Source organism: Psammomys obesus, unplaced genomic scaffold (assembly GCF_907164565.1).
Source record: "Psammomys obesus unplaced genomic scaffold, mPsaObe1.curated_primary_1811, whole genome shotgun sequence".
NCBI classification, from domain to species: Eukaryota; Metazoa; Chordata; class Mammalia; order Rodentia; family Muridae; genus Psammomys; species Psammomys obesus.
The window spans coordinates 12,371,528-12,393,096 of record NW_026585895.1 but is presented as its reverse complement, the minus strand read 5'-3'; the positions used below and the strand labels follow the sequence as shown (position 1 = coordinate 12,393,096).

The window sequence follows — 21,569 nt, the reverse complement described above, 5'->3', positions numbered from 1 at the left end:
CGCAATACGTCTGAGTCCTTCTCTGGCATTGAAAGCACTCAGGTTTGCATATGTGATTGGAACCATCGTCTGTGCCAGGACAACCTGATGGTTAAAAAGAAAAGCAAGAAAAAGACCATGTTTAGGGAACCTATCTGGTTTATGAGCCAGCTCGGAAATGAGTTTGGTGTTTTACGCAGTATGCTGCTGTTCCAGGCTGCTTTCATATTTTATGTGGTATGCTTTCAGGGCTTTGATCATTTTTGTTTTGATGAGCTTTGTAAAGGTTTAAAAGGTTTCTTGAAAACATTAATAGGCCTCTACTATTCCAGGAATTTTGTATAACATGGATCAAATGCACTGCGCTCTCAGGGCCTCAGACCGCTGAAGGTTATCAGAGCCGCTTGTTTGTACGTTGTCGTCTTTGTCCTGAGGTTGTGTTTATTGTACCTTTGCCTCACCAGATTGTTCTAGGCAGGGGGAAAAAACCTCTTTAGAATTTCCAATCAATACAGATAAATATACCACCATGCAGGGAACTGTACAAAAGTCAATGGAGTGCTTTATTTTCAACTCAAAGTACAGGACAAAGAATCCCATTCTCCTTTTAGTAATTATTTTACCTTTCCCAATGGGGAGTTACAAGGCTATTAAAATAATAGCTGAGGGCATTTTAGATAGGATACATTTATATGCTAGGAAAATGTATTTGTGTTTTCCTGTTGGAAATTTTTGTCTTAATTGATTAATTTGTTCCTATTAATATTTATGAATCATAATACAGGATGACTCTCTTTAAGAAGCCAAAGATAGAGCCCTTTTCTAAGAGTCCACCCAGGAGGAACAGCCCATCTGAAGTTGCCTCCTGTGAGAGCATCCCAATTTGCCATTGTCTCAAAACTTTAACCTTTGATATCTGTGTTCTAAAATACTCTTCTGAGCAGGTGACCCCACCCCCACCCCCACCCCCCGTGAATGGGTGACAGGAACTTTTGGCCTAAGCTTGCTGCATATTTATAGTGCCACACTGGTTTGTTTGTCTGTTTGGTTTTTGTTTGGTTGATTGGTTTGATTTTTCGAGACAGGGTTTCTCTGTGTAGCCTTGGCTGTCCTGGACTCAAAGGACACAGAGATCTGCCTGTCTCTGCCTCCCTGAGTACTGGGATTAAAGGTGTGTGCCACCATGCCCAGCTATCAAACTGTATCAAACTGTTGAAAACAACTTCAAGGTACAAAGACAGGTGAAACATTAAATTGTGCCATATATATTTAATAGAATTTATCATTAAAAAGAATTTAGAAAAATATGTGAAATTTTTTTATACCTTAGTGCTGTGTAAAAAGGTAGCAATACAAATTTTTATTTTGAGTGATCATACCTCATTCAAAAATAGAGCAAACCCCATATCTAGTCAGAGGATTAATACTCATATCCTAAAATAATAATATTTTGCTTTGTGTGATTAAGATATTTTATACTAGCCAGCTGGCTGTGGTGGCACAGGCCTTTAAGACCCATACTTGGGCAGCAGAAGCAGGCAGATCTCAGTGGGTTCAAACCCAGCCTGGTCTAAAAAGTGAGTTCCCTGCTGGCCAGCCAGGGCCATATAGTGAGCCCCTGTTTCAAAAAGCAAAAACAAACAAACAAAAAAAAGATATTTTATACTTTCTGATAAGCATGCAATCATTTTGTGATAGAAAAAGCTACAAGCCAAACATTAAGTATCAGCTTTTACTGTGATTCATAGCCTGACATTCCCGTGTCTGTTCTCAGCGCTGATGCAGCCACAGTGTCTTTGTATATCCGGTCTTCAAGCCATTTCTCTCCTCCCAGCCCAGAAGCGTGTCAGCCAGACTAGGAACGCCCACTGCTTTCAGCTCTCACCTGTGTGACTTTGGCTCCAGTCTGCAACTCCATTTTGCCTCCCCAGTGCCTACCAAAACTTGTTCATGCTAAAGGTGCTGGAGCCCCACCCTGCCCAAGAAGGCTTCCTCTGGCCACCAGGCCGGCTGTTGCCCTCCCTGCCTGTTTTCCCAGCACTAACCTGTTTCTATAAGATACTTGTGTGTACAAAATAGAATTCAGCTAGATATAAGTTTAAGGTACAGTGTCACTATTGAATTATGCCACAAGCATACAATTAATGAAATTTCTCATTTAAAAGAGTCTGGTACTGTGTGAAATCGTTTATGATTTAGTATCACGTAAGAAGGAAGAATGACCATTTTCATGTAGAGTATGATCACACCCTTACTTGAAAGCAGAGCAAACCCATGTCTTGAATGGGCCTACCACTGTCCTAAAAGAACAATCGTATCTTGTACAGTCCCCCTGCCCTTGGGAATCCCACATGTACTTTACCAGTGCCACTAACCGGTAGTGAAGAATGGTCACCTACGACTGTGAGTGTGTTTTCATCCTACCCATTACTTACTTAAAAACACACTGTGGAGTTTCCACAATGTACGACAGTAAATGCAACCCATTTATTTCATACTTAGTACATTACCTGAAGACTGTTGACAGATTCCGCTTTTGTCTTCAGAAGCCTGTAGACAAATCTCTCTCTCTCTCTCTCTCTCTCTCTCTCTCTCCCTCTCCCCCCTCAAGAGTCAAATCACTTGGCTTCTTAAACACTGAATCTGGGAAGGATGTAGTCAGATGATGTTCACAAGGAAAGCTATGAGTGAATCAAACACATTACTGCTTTTTTAACAGTATGGTCTGCCAGAAAATGTATGCTCAGCCAGATATAGCCAATGACACCATAAAGCAGTAACACTTTTAATTATGTGCTGACTTTTATAACCACCCCCTTTGTTTCATTTTTTATGTGTTTACATGCCCTTGAGAGTAGTCTTTGGGCCTTGAGCAAGATGCAATGAGTAGTTTTAAACTTCACTAGAAGTACCAGGGGAGTAAATATTTCTAAAAATGCCGTGAGGTCATCTGGGCTCAGTCGCTAGGCCAGTGTCTTCTACCTCCTTTCACAGAGCCTGCTAGCGGTGTCGCAGAGAAAGATGCTTTTCATGGATGGAAGCATATAGGCACGCTCTTCTCCTTCAAGCCACTCTTCAAAGAAAAATTAAATCTCAGACCACCACCTGCCCAGATGTAGAACAGCGGTTCCCTCCCCCCCTTGGCGTCCCACAGACTCTGCTTGACATGCTAAAACTCAACACCTCCTTCACTGTAGAGTGTCCCTCATTTGCACAATGGGTGCTGAGGACATACTTTCCTAACCTGTTTTGTGAGATGAGTTGAGTTCTTGTTCTCTTGTAGACGTTTTCCTTTCAATTCCTTATTGAAATGTAACATACATTGATAGAGAGAGAGCACACCCCTCAATTCGGTCGATATCTTTCAAAAGCCTTGATATCTTTCTAAAAACTGTGCAGAGAAGGAAGCAGGACACAGCTGTAACCGCTGAAGCCCAGCCCAGCTCCTGTTTCCTCCCGGCAGCTCCCCACTCTCCTGTCTTCTAAGGGACCAGTGATTTGTATCAATGAAGACCATCTGTCACTTGCCTTCCACATCCACTCCACCACCAAGCACTGTGTGCGGGATTTGGGCTGCATAGGTGTGCAGCTGTACACTGTTTTAGCATTCCGGCGTGGGAACTCGTCCCCTCTTCTGCTGGCACCGGGCTGCTGTGAGCGGCATGGCCTGCATATCTGGTTCACGGCTTTTGGTGAATGCATTTCTATATTTCGGTTGAGTCTTTATGTAGCAGTCGGTGTCTGCAGAGTAAAACAGATGCTTGTTCAGGTTTAAGGTCTGCGTGTGAGCTTCCAGAGGTCTGTTAATCCATGGAATTATAAGCAGAATTTTGGGTGCTGTGTCCTAAACTGTCACTTTCACCGTGTTCTCAAAACTGCCCCTCCTAAAAAAAACTTTATCAAAACAGTGGAAATTCAAAAATGGATCTTGTTTTTATCAAGGGAAAAAATAAGCAAAATCATGATGGAATCATGTCCAGTTTTTAGGACAATCTGTTTTCCAGAATATTTTTCAACTTAAATGATTGAATATTTTACTATTTCAGTCTTAAGGCTTTACCTTGAAATCAGTGTTTCTCATTCCCAGGGCAAAACCTCGTTGCAGATTTGATGGACAGAAATTTGTCTAGAAAGGAAGCAGAAACGTCAGTCAGCAGTTAGTGCCATTGTCCGGTAAACTTGGGCTTTCCTTATCCACTGTGAAGTGTGGAACTGAGATTTCAGACATGCAAAGAGGAAAATTCTCCCCTTTCTTTTCTTTCATTTCACTGTCACGGAAACAGTCCCCAGAGGTTTCTCCATGTCATTTCAGCAAATGTTTAATGAATAATCCACACACAGCGCCACAGGGACACGGAGATAACAAAGACATGGGTTTTAATTTTGAGGAGTTCATGTGTGCAGGGGCAGGATTTGGGACGCGCACAGGGCCGCCAGGACAGACCTAGCCCATAGGTGGAGGAAACAGAAAGCCCCGGGAAGAAACAATAGAACAGGAAAACATGTCCTTTTTCTCCAGCTCTTCTCTCAACGATGCCCTCTAGTTCATTGACTATAAACCTTCCAGGCACCAAGGATGAGAACAGTCATCGCCAGTAACCGGCTGACGTCCTATAGCTTCTCAGACTGTGTATCCCAATCGGACCAATTTTATTTTTAAGAATGTTCTTACCCTCTTACCCGAAGCCAGGATTATCACCCACTTTTAGCATCGTTTACCAGAATTGTCCTCTCTGACTTCTTCTGGGTTAAGCTTAGCACAGCTCTGCTGACATTCTAGAATGTGTATGAAGTCAACATTTGCACATTTGAAGTCAAATTAAAATGACAGCATATGATAGTGTCATATGTTGATACATATAGGGTGTTATAGTGTGTTGTTATGTTGCGTGATTTTAAGGACTAGTGTAGGCCCAGTGGGTTCATGAAGATATTTCCAAGTTTTTGCAGGATGGGAGTTTTGACTTCCTACGAGAGCATCTAAGATTGCTGCAATCTCGGCTGCGTATTATACACGTGTCGGCGTTTGTGGTATCTGCCAATCTCTTCTTTCCTCTGAGGTTTTGACTCTACAGGTTGGTAATCATTCCCCCGGCTTTGTTGCCAGTGAGAGAGGAAATGCTAACTTCAATTGAGGTATCTCAACGCTTAGAATTTCCGCCTCCCTGGAAACAATTCAGGCCCCCGTTTGTGGCCTGAACTCTTTTAAGCTTGGTGGAATTCATTTTTCTAAGCAGAGTGGAGCAGGGTTTCCACTTCACTGTCACCTGGGGCAAGTCTTATTCATGGGGTATAGTGTGGGGCTTGCTCTTGCTGTACCGTCCCTCAGTCTGTCTTCCTGTGAGCTTTTTAGAGATTTGGCTATTTTTATTACCCACAGACACATTTCCGTTCTACCTTAGCTAGCTAGACTAAGAATATAACATGTTATGACCCCAAAATGTTGACAGTACTTTATAATGTTGAAATTTAGGTTCACTTTGTAAACATTTCCAAGTACTAGTTTTATAAATATGGACTGTGATTTTTTTTTTTTCTGTATTCCTTTAGGATGTTGTCTTAGTTAGGGTTACTATTATTGTGATGGAATACTGTGAACAACAGCATCTTGGAGAGGAAAAGGTTTATTTAGCTTACAGATCCTGAGTCACAGTTCGCTGACGGAAGCCAAGGCAGGAACTCAAACTAGATGGGGACCTTGAAGCCTAGATGATGCCAAGGCTGTGGAGGGATGGGCTTACTGCCATCCTCCTCAAGGCTTGCTCAGCCTGTTTTCCTATAGAACCCAGGGCCACCTGTCCAGAGTGGTAACACCCATGGGCTGGGGCCTCTCCCCTCAACCACTAATTAACAAAATGCCCTACAGGCTTGCCTACAGCTCAGTCTGATAGAGCCATCTTCTCAATTGAAGCTCCCTCCCCTCAGACGACTACAACTTGTGTCAAGTTCACATAAAACTTGTCAGCACAGATGGTAAGGTAAGAGCTGTGTTGTGTTTCAGCCATTCTTTGAAATCTTATGTTCACACAGTAGTTTAGGTTGACATTAGTTATTTGTAATTTAGAAATTGTAATGCCCTTTATTTGTGAATATTAAGTATATTACCCAGGTAACCATATATTTTCTTTACTAAATTACTAGTATTTGGTTTGCACATAAGGTATTTTCATACCCCAAACAATAAAAACAAAAATTATTGGGAAATGATTCCTTGGAAGGAGCCATCTAAGTTTATTTAAGTAGTTTAAATGTTGTTAGAGTGAGAACCTCATGATTATGTCACCTTGGCCCAGTCTTCAGAAAAAACAAACAAACAAACAAACAACAACAACAAAAAAAACGTCTTAGTGAAGAATTGTGTTACAGGTATACAGAATGCTACTGGTACTCACTGACTCTCCGGTACTCAGATTGACACCCACACACCTACAGTATCAATACCTTTTGGCAGAAAAGAGAACTCAGGTCATACCTCAGATGAGCAGATCTCAAATCTGCACACCACAAGCTATCACCTCAGTGGAGAGGACAGGCGGGAAATGATGAGCCACAGGTCAAAAGCGTAAGGGGCTGTCTAGCAAGACGGGCAGAATGCTGATGTAGAGCGGGGATGAGCACACTATAGCCTCTAGGATGGGTGAAGTATCCTTCCTGGCGAGGTCTGTTTGAGCAGAGTCTTGGACGGGGTGTGAGCCAGAAATCATCTTAGAACAGTGTGTCTGGGCAGAAGGAAGAACGGGAGTGACAGGGAAGGGGTAGGTAGAGAGCAGAGAGCAGCCGGGAGCCAGAGACAAATCATTCGCTAGACTTCAGCTTGTGCGATGAGTAGGCAGAGAACCCCTGAAGCACCGGATTTCACAGAGTAGCTTCATCTGATCCATGCTCTTCCTAGCATGTGCTAGCTATGGACTTGAGAATGGTGGGGGCTGTGGAGAGGTGGACACATACAGACAGGCCACCATCACAGTTTCTAGGCAAGAGAAGTCTATGTCTGGGACGAAGCACATGCGGGGCCTGGCACTTAGCATGTTGCCCCTGGGACTTAAGAACTGACTTTTTACACTTTAATTAACGTGAGTGTGAGTGCCTATGGAAGGCCGGTGGCTACCGCAATGAGCTGTGTTATTCTTGAGCTCGTGGACACTGTCAGCATGCTTTTGTCTCCTGGCCAGTGTTTGTGTGGTGTAGGGCAGTTGACAGGTTGTGCTTAGTAACAATTCATCAACTAAAGAGTCCATTTTCTAATCAGCCCTAAAATACTTGTCTTTTGGGCCACGGCACTGTTCTAATGTCCTCTATATGACTTCCACTACAGTCAGTATCGTGGGGACATTCTAGTCACGCAGGTCATTTACGACATTTCAGCAGATGTCCCATGGGCTGTGGAAAAAAAAAAACAATAAAATGCCAGAAAAATAACATACACTCTCATTTCTAGTGTCTTCTCTCAGTGTGCCACTTTTCTTAGCATTCAAAGTGTGCAGTGAAGTAGAATTCTGGAAAATTGTTATCACAAGTTCTGTGCAAAGCATCTGAAGGGTTTGCCGCAAGTCTGTTTGCTGCAGCTGTATTGTTCTAAAAGTCATGTAATATACTCGTTTCTATTGCTGTATCTTAAAAAAAAAAACTGAATTTTTTTTCTGACCAGGTAGAGTCCTGGGCAGCACAGAGATAACAGGATGTCTCATAGTTTCTCATTGGCTTTATCTCTTATTATATGTTCACCAAACTCAGGTTAACATGGCTAAATGACTACTAAAATAAATGATCATTCAATAAATCATACCATGTCTGTGCAAGGCTGGCACATGGATACAAAAAATGCACAGATGTGCAAAACCAGATAAGATAACTCTTTATGTTCTGGTATGAAAATTCTTGAAGACTCTTTTTAAGTGGCAAACACACAATGTAAGCCAATTTGTGTTGGAGGGTAGGGGAGATCATATGTACATATATATATATTTCCAAGTTGGTTTGTGTGTAATAATTAAATTAGCATTTCAGCTCAATTAGATTTTCTAAAACATGTTATGCAAATCAGGTGAAGGCTTGGAAACATACTGAGCAGGAGCTTGGAGCCTGGATTCAGAGTGGGTAGAGTTTCAGTCATGTCTTTTTTATATGCCCTTTACTTGTCTGGCATATTTCAAAATGTTAAATAAAGGCCAAAACAGAAGTATCTTCCAACACCCAGATTTAAACTCGGGACTATAATGGTGCACATCATGGTGCTAGACTTAGCATTAATAAGTTTCCATCTACAAACAGGCCAAACATTGACGTGAATCTCAGTCATAGTCTCAGCTTCCCAAAAGCGCAGAGCACACTATCCCCAGATTTGAATTTGCTGCTAGGATTTCTCCGAATGGAAGTCAGGATGACGGAAGAAAGGAGGTTTAAGTAATCTTTCCCAGGACTTTGATTTCCATAAAAATGACAGTTTTGAGAGGAGAGAAGACATGGCCGTGGCATTTGTGGGATGTTGTGGTTGATTGATGTACATCCTATTTCCTCTTACGCCAAGTGCAGATTTAACAGGAGTATCCTGAGATGCCCCATATGAGAAAATCTGGGCCAATTTGTAAGAAAAGATAAAACTAGACAAAACCCTCCCCTGCACTGACACAGATATAGACACAGACACACAGACACAGACACACACACACACACACACACACACGCACGCACGCACGCACGCACACTGATGGGCCCAAAGGAATTGTTATGGTTGGTAACTCTCAAACTTAGCCTTTCGTTTCTTGAAGGGCAAGGCAGCAGGCAGTTAATTCGCTTGGGGTTTGTTTGTCTCAGAAAGCTGATGTTTTCTTTCCTTCACTGTGTGTGTGGTGTGTGTGTGTGTGTGTGTGTGTGTGTGTGTGTGTGAGATGGGTGCTCGGAGGATGACTTTGTGGATTCTGTCCTGTACATGTGTTCTGGGGGTCCAGCTCAGGTCAAGCTCGCACAGCGAGGACTGTTCCTGCGGGGCCGTCTCACTTCTCTGTATTAGATTCTACAGTGTGCACCTGACGTGCCTCTGGGCAGGACTTCTGTTGTGTTGTTGCTCCTATTTGTTTTTATTTATTTTGCTTGGTGTTCCGTGAGCTTCCTGGATCTGTAGTTTGGTGTCTGTCATTAATTTTAGAGAGAATCTGAGTCATTACTAGAGTATTTTATTCTCTTTACTTTCTTCTTGTGGTACGGCAAGTACACGTGTGTTTTTAATCACGTGTGTTTTGCCTTTGAGAATGTCTCAGCATTCTTAGATATGCTGAGTTTGGACACGGGACTGTGTCTTTTTCTCTTTGCATTCAGGTTGGAAAGGTTTCTGCTGACCTGTGTTCAGGATCACTGGGTTTTTTTCTAGTGATTGTCGACGGCTGAGCTCATCAATGTCAATGTCTTTCTCCTTTTACAGAGTGTGGATATGTAGAGTTTTGTTTGATTCTTTTTTTCTTAGCATTTCTATCTCTCTGGTTTATGCCACCCAATACAATATTGTATCTTGCATACAATTTAATTAGTGCTATCAATAGAATAATTCCCACGGTTAACTTACATTACTCATTTAAATTTCCTATCTGGCCATTCAAAAATCTGTGTAACATCTTTGTTTTATTCCAGTGTTTGGTTTGTGCTTCAAACTGAAGTCTCTCTTGTTTTCGTGCCTTGTCATTCTTATTATTGAAACCCAGACATGGCGGGATCTGTGATAAGGATGGAGGTAAATAGGCTGCCTCAGTTACTGTTTTATTGCTGTGAAGAGACTTCATGGCTCAGCAGCTCCTATGAAAGGAAGCATTTAACTGGGGTTTTGCCCACAGTTTCAGCAGGTTAGTCCATGGTCATCATGGTGGGGAGCAGACAGACATGGTACTGGAACAGCAGCTGAGAGTTTTACATCCTGATCCCCAGGCAGCAGGCAGAGAGAGAGAGAAAGGGAGAGAGAGACTGGGTGTGGCCTGAGCTTTTGATACCTCCAGGGTCTCACCTCCTCCAACAAGGATACTCCTCCTAATCCTTCCCAAACAGTTCCACTAACTGGGAACCAAGCATTTGACCGTGTCAGCCTGTTGAGGCATTCTCATTCAGGCCACCTCATAGGCCTTTAGCCTAAAATTTTCTACCAATCTGTCCAGGAGATGGGTGCTATAGCAGAAGAGGTGAAATGTCTCAAGTCTTTCTAGTGTCCTTGTGTTTTTCCTGGTGAGAGCTCCTTAGAAGGAGTTAGAATCAGGGCTGGAGAGATGTCTCAGGGCTAAGAGCACTGGATGCTCCTGCAGAGGAGTTCGGTTCCCAAACCAAAACATGGCCACCCACAACCCTCTGTAACTCCAGTTCCAGGGCAATCTAATGCCCTCTTCTGGCTTCTGGGAGCACCAGTTACACATGTGATACATAGGCAAACATTCATACACATAAAACAAGTAAACAAGTAGATGAAAGATAGAGTTGATCTTTCAGCTCTGGAATCTACTGGTTTTATGCTGGTTCTGGAGAAGGTGTGAGAGGGAGTCCAGTTAGTAGACCTGTGTCCCTGGCCTGTGACCTTCACAACTCTTTTTGTTTCGTTTTGTACTTTTCTTAAACACAGAGATCCTAGAGTCTGGAATCTTCTTTTTAAAATTATTTTTATTGAGAATTGTATGCATGCATATATTGTGTTTTGATCAGATCTATCCCTACTCACTCCCAACTCCTCTCCCATGCCCCTCCCCCTTTTCTCTCCCCACTGAGTCCACTTAGTGCCATCAGTGTGTGCAGGGGGTAGGACCATCTCCTGCAGGGCCTTGGGAAACCTCTCTGGGCTTAGCTTCCCGAAGACATCTTGCTCTTCGTCTAATAGCGATTCAGCTAGGGGTGGGACTTGATGGGGCCCCGCAACTGCCTCTTAGCTCCTGCTCTCCCACTTAGTTAATGTAGGAAGATGGCTACTACATCTTCTTCTCCTGGTGAGGTCAGACAGCATGGGGTCTCTTCCCTGGGGAACAGCCCTTTGCTGTGGAGAATTCTCACAGGATATTTCACAATATACTCCGCCTCTCCTTGCCTGAGCCACAAGGATATCCAATTGGCTCTTCACCGCGAAAGCCTGCTGGGGTTTAAATAATTAGAACACAGAGCTGCGAGGCCCACTGAAGACTGCTGCCCATCGTCAGTGGGTCCTGAAAAGCTGGTCCACATTCAGCCTCCAGCAGTTCAACAGGACTCCGTGATGCTTCGGCCACAGGTCAGCTGACCTCAGCCCCAGGCTGGCAGCGTAGACTGGAGCCTCACTTCTCTGATGAGCCCAAGAGAAGTCATTTTCATTTTGCTCAGCCATGCTCCACGCTCCTTCCGTGTCAAAGCATTTCTCTGTAGGCCAGGTTTGAGCTAGGAAAGTCTTAGAACAGCAGTTCTCAATCTGTGGGTTGCAACCCCCTTGCGGGGGGCAAACAACCCTTTCCCAGGGGTCTCCTAAGACCATGGGAAAACAGATATTTACATGAAAATTCATAACACTAGCAAAATTACAGTTATGAAGCAGCAACAAAAATATTTTGTGGTTGGGGGGGGGTCACCACAACCTGAGGAATTGCACTAAAGAGTCACAGCATTCGGAGGGTTGAGAACCACTGTCTTGGGGGAAGGAAAGCCCCCCTCCCCACAGAAGCCAAAGGAACCTGTCTTCAAGTCTTCATCCTGAATTGTATTTCATCTGCCCAGCACGGGGGATGGGGGGAGAGGGGTGACATGGAGATAATGATGAGAATGAGGCAGACATTTCAAAGGCTTAGTTGCGATATTTCAAAATATGAAAACAGGGGACATGAACTCCTACAAGTATGTCATTTTCACTAGGAGATTGAATGTACTTTCCTCTTGCTCATCAGAAATGAAGAAAGAGAGGGGGATTTGGAAGCCGTGGCGCCGAAACATTTACTTGTGGGCTCATATGGACTTGCTAAGTGTTGAACCCATAGAAAGTTCAAGAGCTCATTTAAATCAGGCACTTTTCCCACCCTAATCCCCAATTTAGCCTTTCGAATTGCTTTGCACACCATAGGCCTTCATTAAATCCCTGGATCTGGTTGGATATGACTGCCATGCCTTTTTTTTTTTTTTTTTTTTTTTTTTTTTTGCCCTGGATGGCTGGTGTCTGCTCTGAGCTCTGTGTCCCCATCTAGCTTGTTATTCTTGTTTCTTGGCTTAAGATGTTGTGCCTTGCAAGAGACTTCTGTGAGCGAACACTTGACTAAAAAGAATCACCCTGCTTTCAAAGGGGTCTGAATATGATTTTTTGTGAGGCCTATTACAAGGCCTCATCTACCTCATTATATCTAGTTGGGGGTTATTGTGCGCCTTGTAATGGAAGCTAAATTCATATTTTTCATCACCTGATTCATATTTCTAAATTGGCTCACATGCCAAAAGGAATATTTTTTTTTTCTCCTCACTGTTTTCCCCTTTCACTGGTAATAGAAACATAATAAAAAGCAGTTGAAAGAGCACCCCTTCCCTAAAACAAACAAAAACCAATTATGGTTAGTCCTGAGGGAAGTCTTCAGGGGAGACAGCCAAGAAAACGCTGAACGCGTCTGCCCTTATCTGTCCTCCCTGCTTGCCATTTGATGATCACATGGTCACAGCCCAGCTTGGACCCTTTCGTGCCCATGGGGATCTCTATCAGCACGAGAATGTGCTGAAATGTATAAAATTTAATCAGAGAGGGCCCATTCCTTTGTCCGACTCCTTGTGATATGTGCATTCTAGCTACAGGTCAAAATAGGGGCCAGCTCTTGGACACAAGCCAAGCGGTCATTCCTGAAGCCCCCTGCGCTGTGATGGCTTCCCATCTGCCCCTCCTCTTCAGAACCCAACAGGAAATGTGCCTGGAGGATATAGGACAATAAGAGGGTGGGAGGGCTAGGGTACTGTGTGGTGAAATTCTGCCCCAGACTGTGGCTGCTCTGACCACCTGGTAGGGCTGGCCCTTCAGATAATGCTCGTGTCCTTCCCATGCTTGGCAGGGGGCTGGCCTCTGCACGCATGCTTCCTGGCTCCCTGTCCTTCAGGCTGGTTTTCTAGCTTTGGTTCTCAGTAATATGACTATACTACTGTTTCTCCCCCCTCCCCCCATTTAACCAATCATTGATATGATGAAATGATTCCCTTATTTCTCTAGTGTCTGAACAGAGGGAGATTTGGCATGGGTGGATCTTGCATCCCTCTTGGCAATGGATAGACTGGTCTCATCAGTAGCAGCAACTATGCCTGGGGTAGGGTGGGGGGCTCTTGAGACCTTCCAAGTCCTACTGTCCTCCAGGACACTTGGATGAAGCCCTCATGATTCCTCCTTCTTCCTGTGAACTCTTCCCAGGGGCTTCTTCTGCTAACATAGGGCTTGGCTGAGTGGATCTATCTGGCTTCCCCAACTTGTAAATCTGTTTCCCAGCAGAGAATTCCCTCTGTAGTAAGTTGTCTAAGTGGTTTCTAGTCTGCATGGACTTCTGTGACATCCTCTCTCTTTCTGGCATATTTAGCTTATCCCTGAGGGTATCAATGTAAGCGTTTTATACTTATCAAGGTGTGTCTTAGTTAGGGTTTCTATGGCTGTGAAGAGACACCCTGACCATGGCAACTCTCAATAAGGGAAATATTTAATGGGGCTGGCTTATAGTTCAGAGGTTCAGTCCATTATTGTCATGGTGGCGTGGGGGCAGACCTGGTGCTGGAACAGTAGCTGCGAGTTCAGCATCTGGATCCGCAGGCAGCAGGAAGAGAGAGCGAGCCACAAGGCCTGACTTGAGCTTCTGAGACCTCAACGTCTCAGAACTTTGACTCCACCTCGAATGACACACTTCCTCCAACAAGGACCCTCTGCCTAATAGTGCCACTCCCTGCTGGTCTACGGTGGCGTTTATATTCAAACCACCACAAATTGCTCTTTAGACAGTTAATTATGACTAAGCATGCTGCATGTTGCAATGGGTGTGATCTCAGTTAGTAAAAAAAAAAAAAAAAAAATGACAATTTATGGCTGAAAATTCATTAAGATCAAACCTGATGCCTGGTCCTAGAAGGGCTGGCCAGCACATTGTGCCCTTTTCACAAAATACAAAATCTTCCAACAGGAGCGCTAAGAAGGAAAGGGGCGGGGATAGTGGCAGGGCTGTGGTGGTGGTGGTTCTCAACCTGTGGGTCGAGACCCCTTTGCGTGGGTCACACACCAGACACTCTGCATTTCACATACTTACACTACAGTTCATAACAGTAGCAAAATTACAGTTTTGGAGCAGTGGTGAAATAATTTTATGGTTGGGAGTCACCACAACATGAGGAGCTTTATTAAAGGATTAGGGCATTAGGAAGGTTGAGAACCACCGCTCTAGAGTAAACTAGACGTAGAGCGAACTCTCGGCAATCCCAGACAGTAGCCGTATGCGCTCAGGCATGTCCCTACATGTCTCTGGCCTTAGTTTTCTCAGCGAAATAATAATAATAATAATAATAATAATAATAATAATAATAATAATAATGAAACAAGGAGCTGGCACCAACGGAGGAGCATGTGGACACATAAAAACTTGTCTCTAGGGAATGTTTTCTTACTTGAACACTTCACATTTTGTCTGTCTTTCCTAACTATTTGCAAAATGCAACTAGAATGAATTTCCTTAGTTCTCTATAGCACAGCCAAGGGGGAATTTACTTGAAAGTCAAGGGGAAACAAATTGGAAATAAGCAGAGGGAAGTGTAGTCACACTAGTGGCATTGGAGTCCCTGACCAGGCCTTGGCCAGTGATAGTTTCCCAGGGACCCGTCTGCCTGTCTCAATTCTGTCTATATCAACACTCACTGCTGAGCTCTGTCACTTTCTCAGAGCTCCTGAATGAATGTAGTATTCCCTTCAGAGTCAAAGACGGTCCTCTGAAGAGAACACTTTCCCTGATTCCCCTGAGTGTCTCCCTCACGGGATGTATTTAAATAAAGAGGCATCCCCTCCTCAAAGCACCCATTCATAGTGTTGCCCCAAACCTAACATCTCTGAGGTGGAGAAGGTTGGGGAATGTTGCTTTTTCAAAGATGAAACACTCCTGGCCACGGAGCTGGTACTAGGATTGTCTAGCTGAAAGAACCCTGTGTACGTTTTATGCCTTCAGAAGTCACAAATCAAAGGGAACGTTTTGGTTGAGGCTTGATGCTTTATCCTGCTTTAGTAATCCTTCCATTTCAAGGTTCCAAGGGACCACATACACACACACACACACACACACACACACACACACACACACACACACAACCTAATCGAACAAATAAACCAAACTAGGTACCACTTTTAGCATTTTGTTACAATATAGTAGAAACAATTGAAAATATATATATAATCTTCAAAGAGTTTCATTCAGTCCACCAAAAACAAAAAGAAAAAACATTTATCAGCTATCCTCAGTTTGGGCTTCCCCTTGACCTCCAGCTTACCCTGCTTCTTGGAGATGGAACTGAAAAAAAAAAAAAAAAAAGAGCTTTTCATAGAAAATAAAAGGTTGTCCATCTGCTCACGTCCATCTGCTCTAGACCACTTTCTCCAGAACAAGAGGAAGGGGTGAGTTTCTAAAATAACCAGAAGCCTTTACCATTAGGTCCCTAGCCAGGGGAGCCTCGCAGATGTGCCGCTCCCTGCGCACAGAGGGGACAAGATCATGGAGCTGAAGCTCATACCTGGGAAGCACACAGCAAGGCTCATCTGTATGGGACTGTTTCCCTGGCTGGCCAAGGCTCAGGGCTAAGTACAGGCGTTTCATAGTCTCACAGCAACTCATCTGTCTCAGGTCTACCGTGAGGAACCCAGGGATTGTCAGGGCACGCCATTTTGAATTGGATCACATTGACACCTTTGGTCTATGCTTGTTCTAAGTGGTGTGTGCCCACACACGATGTCAGTCTCCATGGGTGGAGTCTGCTGGATGCCAGTCACGTGAAAAAAATGTTGAAATGGGTGAGTTCAAGGAGCCTGCAGCCATTCTAAACAAACCTGTGTCTTGTCCCTTTTGGTTTTTCAAGTTTAGTATTCATTTTTCCAGTTAACTCTATTATAATATTAAAAGCACCAACCTGCCTGAAAAGTGCTACTGATAAAGACTATATGTTTATGTATGCATATTCACACTGAGGCTTACAGTGTTTCTTAAATCTAATATTGACTGTCATCTCCCTCGATGGTTATATGTTTTAAATGGACTCGCCAACATATCTTTTCTGTAAATAACTCCTATTTGCAAAAAGCAGGGAGGGTTGATATAAAAGGTTGCAATCTCTATGTCAGTGTTTGGGGACCGCTTTAGAAAACTGCCACTCACTGAGTGGAGCCAGACAGTCAAATCAATGAGCCTACAGGGCTGTAGTGACCTTCAGTTAAAACGGAGGTGCCAGCAAGACTGGGCTGCCTTTAGAGACTCAAGGGTGCTCGCTCTCTCTCTCCTCTGTCTCTCTGTGTCTCTTTCCTATGGTATCTCTGTCTCTATCTCTCTGTCTCTCTCCCTCTCCATCCTCCTCCCACTCCTCCCTGCCCTTTGCTTGTCTGTTCCCCTTCAAAGGCTCTGGTATTCCTGGATTCTGTTGCTGACTCCTCCTCTCTCTGCTGTCTGCTGCTGGCATTCTGCCTCCCGTTCTTACATCCTTTAACAAACCCTCACACACACACAGGAACACCAGGTTAAGTCTCCCTGTTTTGCTCCTTAGCCACACCCACGTCTCAAACAGCCCTGTGTCCATGGCTCCTCCACCACTTTCAATCAATCAGACACATTTGGAAAGGTCATTGCCAGATGTGTGAGATAACAAAGATTAGGGGGTTCCATGCTATAGAAATGGGGCTCCTCCCTAGATCCAGATATATTGCATCCGTCTAAAGAATGTGTTTCACTCGAAGAGTGCTGTCTAGATCCTGGAGCCAATCTGACTTGGAATAGAATCTTGAAGGCCGCACAGTTTTCTCAGAAAAAGAGATACATGCCAACTGCTTCCATTGAGTTCTAGAAGCTTGAGTACAAGAAGATACATGTAAAAGCAAAACAAAACAACAAAACCAAAACAACAACAAGACTGCAGAGGAGGTCTTAACTACACAAGAGAAAAGGGAACAGTCACCTCACCCCAAATCAATACTTTATCCACAGCCCGGGATAGACAGGTCGCTCTAACCTCCAACTGTTTGTCTTGTTTTGCTTTCTTTCCTGCTCTGACGTTTGTTATGCTTTGACCAGCTGCCTTTTCCCTTCTCATTAAGCCTACAAACATTGAATCATTCCTGTTTGGTTCTTTTTCTTTTCATTTTGAACAATTTATATTTACATGTTGGCAAACTGAATCGTCCAATTTGCCCTTTGAATGCCTGTGCATTCAAGTTCTTTTAAAAGGCAGCCTTTCCCTCTTTTTTAAAATTCTATTTTGAGTTTCATAAAAATTGGTGTTTCTTATTATTCCCAACCCATAATTTTCTTTACTGAACTTTTTGTTTAATTTTCCTTTGCTTTAACATTTTATTTTTCAGACACCTCTCATTGAACCTCACGTTCCTCTCCGTCCTGATAACACCATTACCAAGGTAATGGGATGTAGGTGGGTTGATGAGCCATCCAAGCTCGCATCTTAAGTACCACTGGAGGTGTTTCCCGTGTCATAGCATCATGCCAAGGCTTCTCACACCCACTTCCTAGAGTCAATAAGTATGCAGCGTGTCTTGGTTCTGCACATAAAGCAGTGTAAATATGTATGAGTGAGCTGTGTCTTCCTCTCCAGACTCTGATTAGAACATGGTTTAAGAATTCACTGGACTTATTTCCCGTCTATGAACTCGCTTTTCCTCTCTCCTCCTCCCACCTGATTAAACCCCAGGTCCCTTCAGAGAAGATCCTCAGAGCTGGAAAAATTTTACGCATTGCTATTCTCTCTCGAGCACCCCACATGATAAGAGACAGAAAATACCACCTAAAGACCTACAGGTATGTGTGCTCATTCTGATGGCTCGGCACCCCCACTCATGTTTTATGAAAGTGGAACAAATAGCCCCTTTTATAGGGACCCCAAGTTCCAGGCTGAGCTTGATTTAGCCTCAGAATTACAGGCGGTCGCTCCTTACCTAATTTGTATAGGCATGAACAAGGAGAAGGGCCTTTTGTGTTTCTGTTTGCCAGCATCTTTCAGTGGACCTACTAAGTTCAGCCAGCATTCACATGGGCCTTATTCGTGCCCCAATGATGTCAACAGGCCACTTCCATTTGTGGTTCACCACATTCCTCCCAGAAAGGTAGATCTAGGTATGTGTTCATTTCTCAGATGATAAAACTGACCCAGGGCAAAGAGATTAGATAAACAAGATTTAAACCAAGTATGGTTGATCAGTAGATCCGTGATTTATTCTTTTATAAGTCATGTAACAGGCTCTGAGGATACAGAAGTGAGTGAAATATACAAAATCTTTTACGGGGTTTGTTTTCTAGTAGAGTTTTATTTTAATTAGATGCTTAACCTGGGGGAGGAGTATGTGTGCTTTCTGAAGCCAGAGGAGGGCATTAGGCCTCCTGACCCACCACTGTCTATCTTGTTCCTTTGAGGCAGAGTATCTCACTGAACCTGGAGGTAGGCTGGCGTCTAGCAAGACCCTGGGACCTCCCCCTTCTCTTCCTGTCACAGTCCTGGAGTGACAGGCATGTGCCTGTACCTGGCCACACTTAGCTTTTTGCCCTGGGCATCCAGACTCAGATCCTCACGCTCGTACGGCAGATGGCTTTCCCTAGCCACCCCACTCTCTCCAGCCCTGTGTCTCCACTAGCTGGCTATTTTCAGAAATTATATCCGCAAGCCTTGTTTCGCAGCCCTGAAAGTTAATTTGTCTGGCCCCTGTGGCTCATATACACCGTTATACTTTCCAAGGAGAGTCCAGGTTAAAAAAAAAAAAAAAACAAGGAAAACTAATACATGTGTGTCCCAAAGTCCCCAGAGGTCAACCCTTTTTTTTCAGTCCTTTGGCCCTTTAGCTTTAAATGGACCTCAAAATCTCACAAAGCTGGAAAGATTTTTTTTATTGAATATTTTAAGATGTATGTTCCCTTAATTATTGACTTGTGTTAGGGAAATTCTACTAAATAAATACGTCATGTTTGGTGACAAATACTGGAAATTGGAAGTCAAAACCTGGTCCCTTCCTTGTGCCGTCGTGCTGAGACTCAAACCCTGACATGGAGGTGTTATATCTGTCCCACACCCTATGACACAAACTAATGATCTGTTGGTGATGACTGGACACCCCTGGAAACCACAGCATGGTTTCATCTTCCAGAGCAGTTGGACTTCTTGCCCCAGAACTGTACGAGCAAGCTCCACCCATTTTTTTCCCTCCTGCTCATCATTATCCCATTATGATGCCTTCAGGGTCAGAGAGTTCAGGGCCCTCCAGATCTACTGTCATCCCCAATGACCACTGTGCTTCAGGGGGAAGGTCAGCTCTGAAGTGTAGGGGCCATTTAGTGGAAAGGATACCCAGGGACTCTGTTCTGTGCCCCTGTTGTGTGTTCTGGCTCCAAAAATCCCTTTGCCTTCCCTAGAAACTTGACACTCCAAGTCATCTCTGTTGCTTGTGCCCTTTTTTTTTTATACTTTAAGAGCAATAATTGAATTAAAAGCCAAATAAAATTACTTCTATACTTTTTTAATTTTTTTAAATTTTTTATTTAACTTTTATTATTCACTTTGTATCACCCATAAGTCCCTCCTGCCTCCCCTCCCTTTCCCACTAATAAACTACCAAATTGTAAGAGAAATACTTGTTTGTTTTGTATGTTTAGTTCAGAGGTATATGGTTAGTTCAGAGTGAAGATGTAGGTGTCTCTTCACCCTTTGCTAGGTGATATATGGTACAGACTGGCCTTCTCAACAGCCCTTCCTGGCACAGGGTCAGTCCATCCCATCTGGTCTGACAGAACGCAGGGATTCTAGAATATTAGAACAGGAGAAGGCCTCCAAGGCCATCACTTGTTCTTCCTTTCTCTTACAGAGAAGGGAGCAAAACAGAGACCTGGCCAGAGCCACAGAGCTAATGGGTAGCAACCCTGCTGTTCGACCTCACAGCTTCTCCGCTTCAAGACTTTCCCCAAAGTGGCCCAGGACAGGGAACCTACCTCAGTTTGTGCTACAGTTTCTCAGTCTCTGCTCATACCCAGAGGCTGTCCCACTCTTAGCTTACAAGGGGAGGTAACTGATGAGTCAGGCCCAGCTGCACGAAGGCAGCTACTCTGGGCCTCTCCGCCCTAGTCCACTCTCCCTTGGGATCTGTCCCTAGGACTTCAAGACTCCATTTTCATCCTTGTACCAAACACACACACACACACACACACACACACACACACACAACACCTCCTCTATTTTCTCACCCCACTCAGAGTTTCCTAATATGTACATGTATAATTGTGTATTTCCCAACTCATACGTGTAGTTTGTCTACCAGACCAAACTCACTACTGGGGTCAGCCTTGGGACTAACAGGTGAATATACACGGAGAAGCTGGTGTTGTTATATGGCAGATTCTGTATGTGTTAATGTGCATTACACAAATAAGCAATTAGATTTGCATTGCTAATTGCTTATTTCTCCCAACACCCCTTGCACTGAAGTGTTCCGGGACCAGCTCCCAGTGATGGAAGGGAGCATAGTGCTCTCCCTCTACCAGCCCTTCCAGCAGCCTGGTGCCTTGAGTATTAGTGTTTTTCGCTTACACAACCCTGCTGACAAGATGCAAGGGCGTAAGGCTATCTACCCTACAGCTCCACCCTTGCCTTGATTCCTCTATGGTACCACACTCTCTGGAAGGCTGTCCTCTGAAAGACTGTCTTCCGCTCTATCTGCAAAGGGGCGGCTTTCCCATCTTCCATGTCTCATCTCCTTTAGACAATGCTGTGTTGGGACCGAGCTGGTAGACTGGATGATACAGCAAACATCCTGTGTTCACTCCCGGACACAAGCTGTGGGCATGTGGCAGGTCTTGCTGGAAGACGGTGTTCTTAACCACGGTAAGATGAGCCACGGGCTTTGGAAAAACCTCAAGAAATGCTGACGGTATTTCCCTGGGTAAGCCATAGCTGAATTCCCAAGTGGGCAAGAAAGAATTATGATCCCCTTAAAGAACTACCAAGCTAGTGTCTTCATTTAGGAATACAGATGCAGTGAGCGGACGCTATTGATTGCTGTGTTCCACCGTTGTACCTTCCTAACTTCCAAGAATGAAGGGAAGGAAAATGAAATTGCAACCGGAGTGCATCAGCTCCAATTATGTTTATTAGTTTGCATTCATGGTTCATTGATAGTGTGATTATACCCCAAGCATTGCCTAGCAGTCCTGATGCAAGGGCAGAATGAAAGAGCAATGAAATGTGCGGCCGGGCTGATGACATGAAAGTAAGTAATGAATTCAGAAACTGCCTTTTAACTGTGCCACTGTCTGGGAGAGCCAATTTGTGTACCGGCAGGATGACCATATTTAAAATCAGAGCTGTGCTCCGCAATTGCTGTCTCTAGTAACTGCGGCAGCCCTCGCTGAACAGGAGAGCCATTC

At 44.0% G+C, this 21,569-nt stretch overlaps 1 protein-coding gene across 2 annotated transcripts in view; it reads left to right on the top strand.

Moving 5' to 3' along the window:
- The window catches only part of Rapgef4 (Rap guanine nucleotide exchange factor 4), a 117,576-nt gene that overhangs the window by 18,595 nt on the left and 77,412 nt on the right, over positions 1-21,569 (top strand). Inside the window, exons 3-5 of one of the 2 annotated variants that reach the window (XM_055600495.1) lie at positions 17,513-17,566; positions 17,857-17,963; positions 20,906-21,027. In XM_055600495.1, the coding sequence (XP_055456470.1) occupies positions 17,513-17,566; positions 17,857-17,963; positions 20,906-21,027 (283 nt within the window). The remainder of the gene's footprint in view (positions 1-17,512; positions 17,567-17,856; positions 17,964-20,905; positions 21,028-21,569) is intronic. The other variant, XM_055600496.1, reaches the window with a different exon arrangement.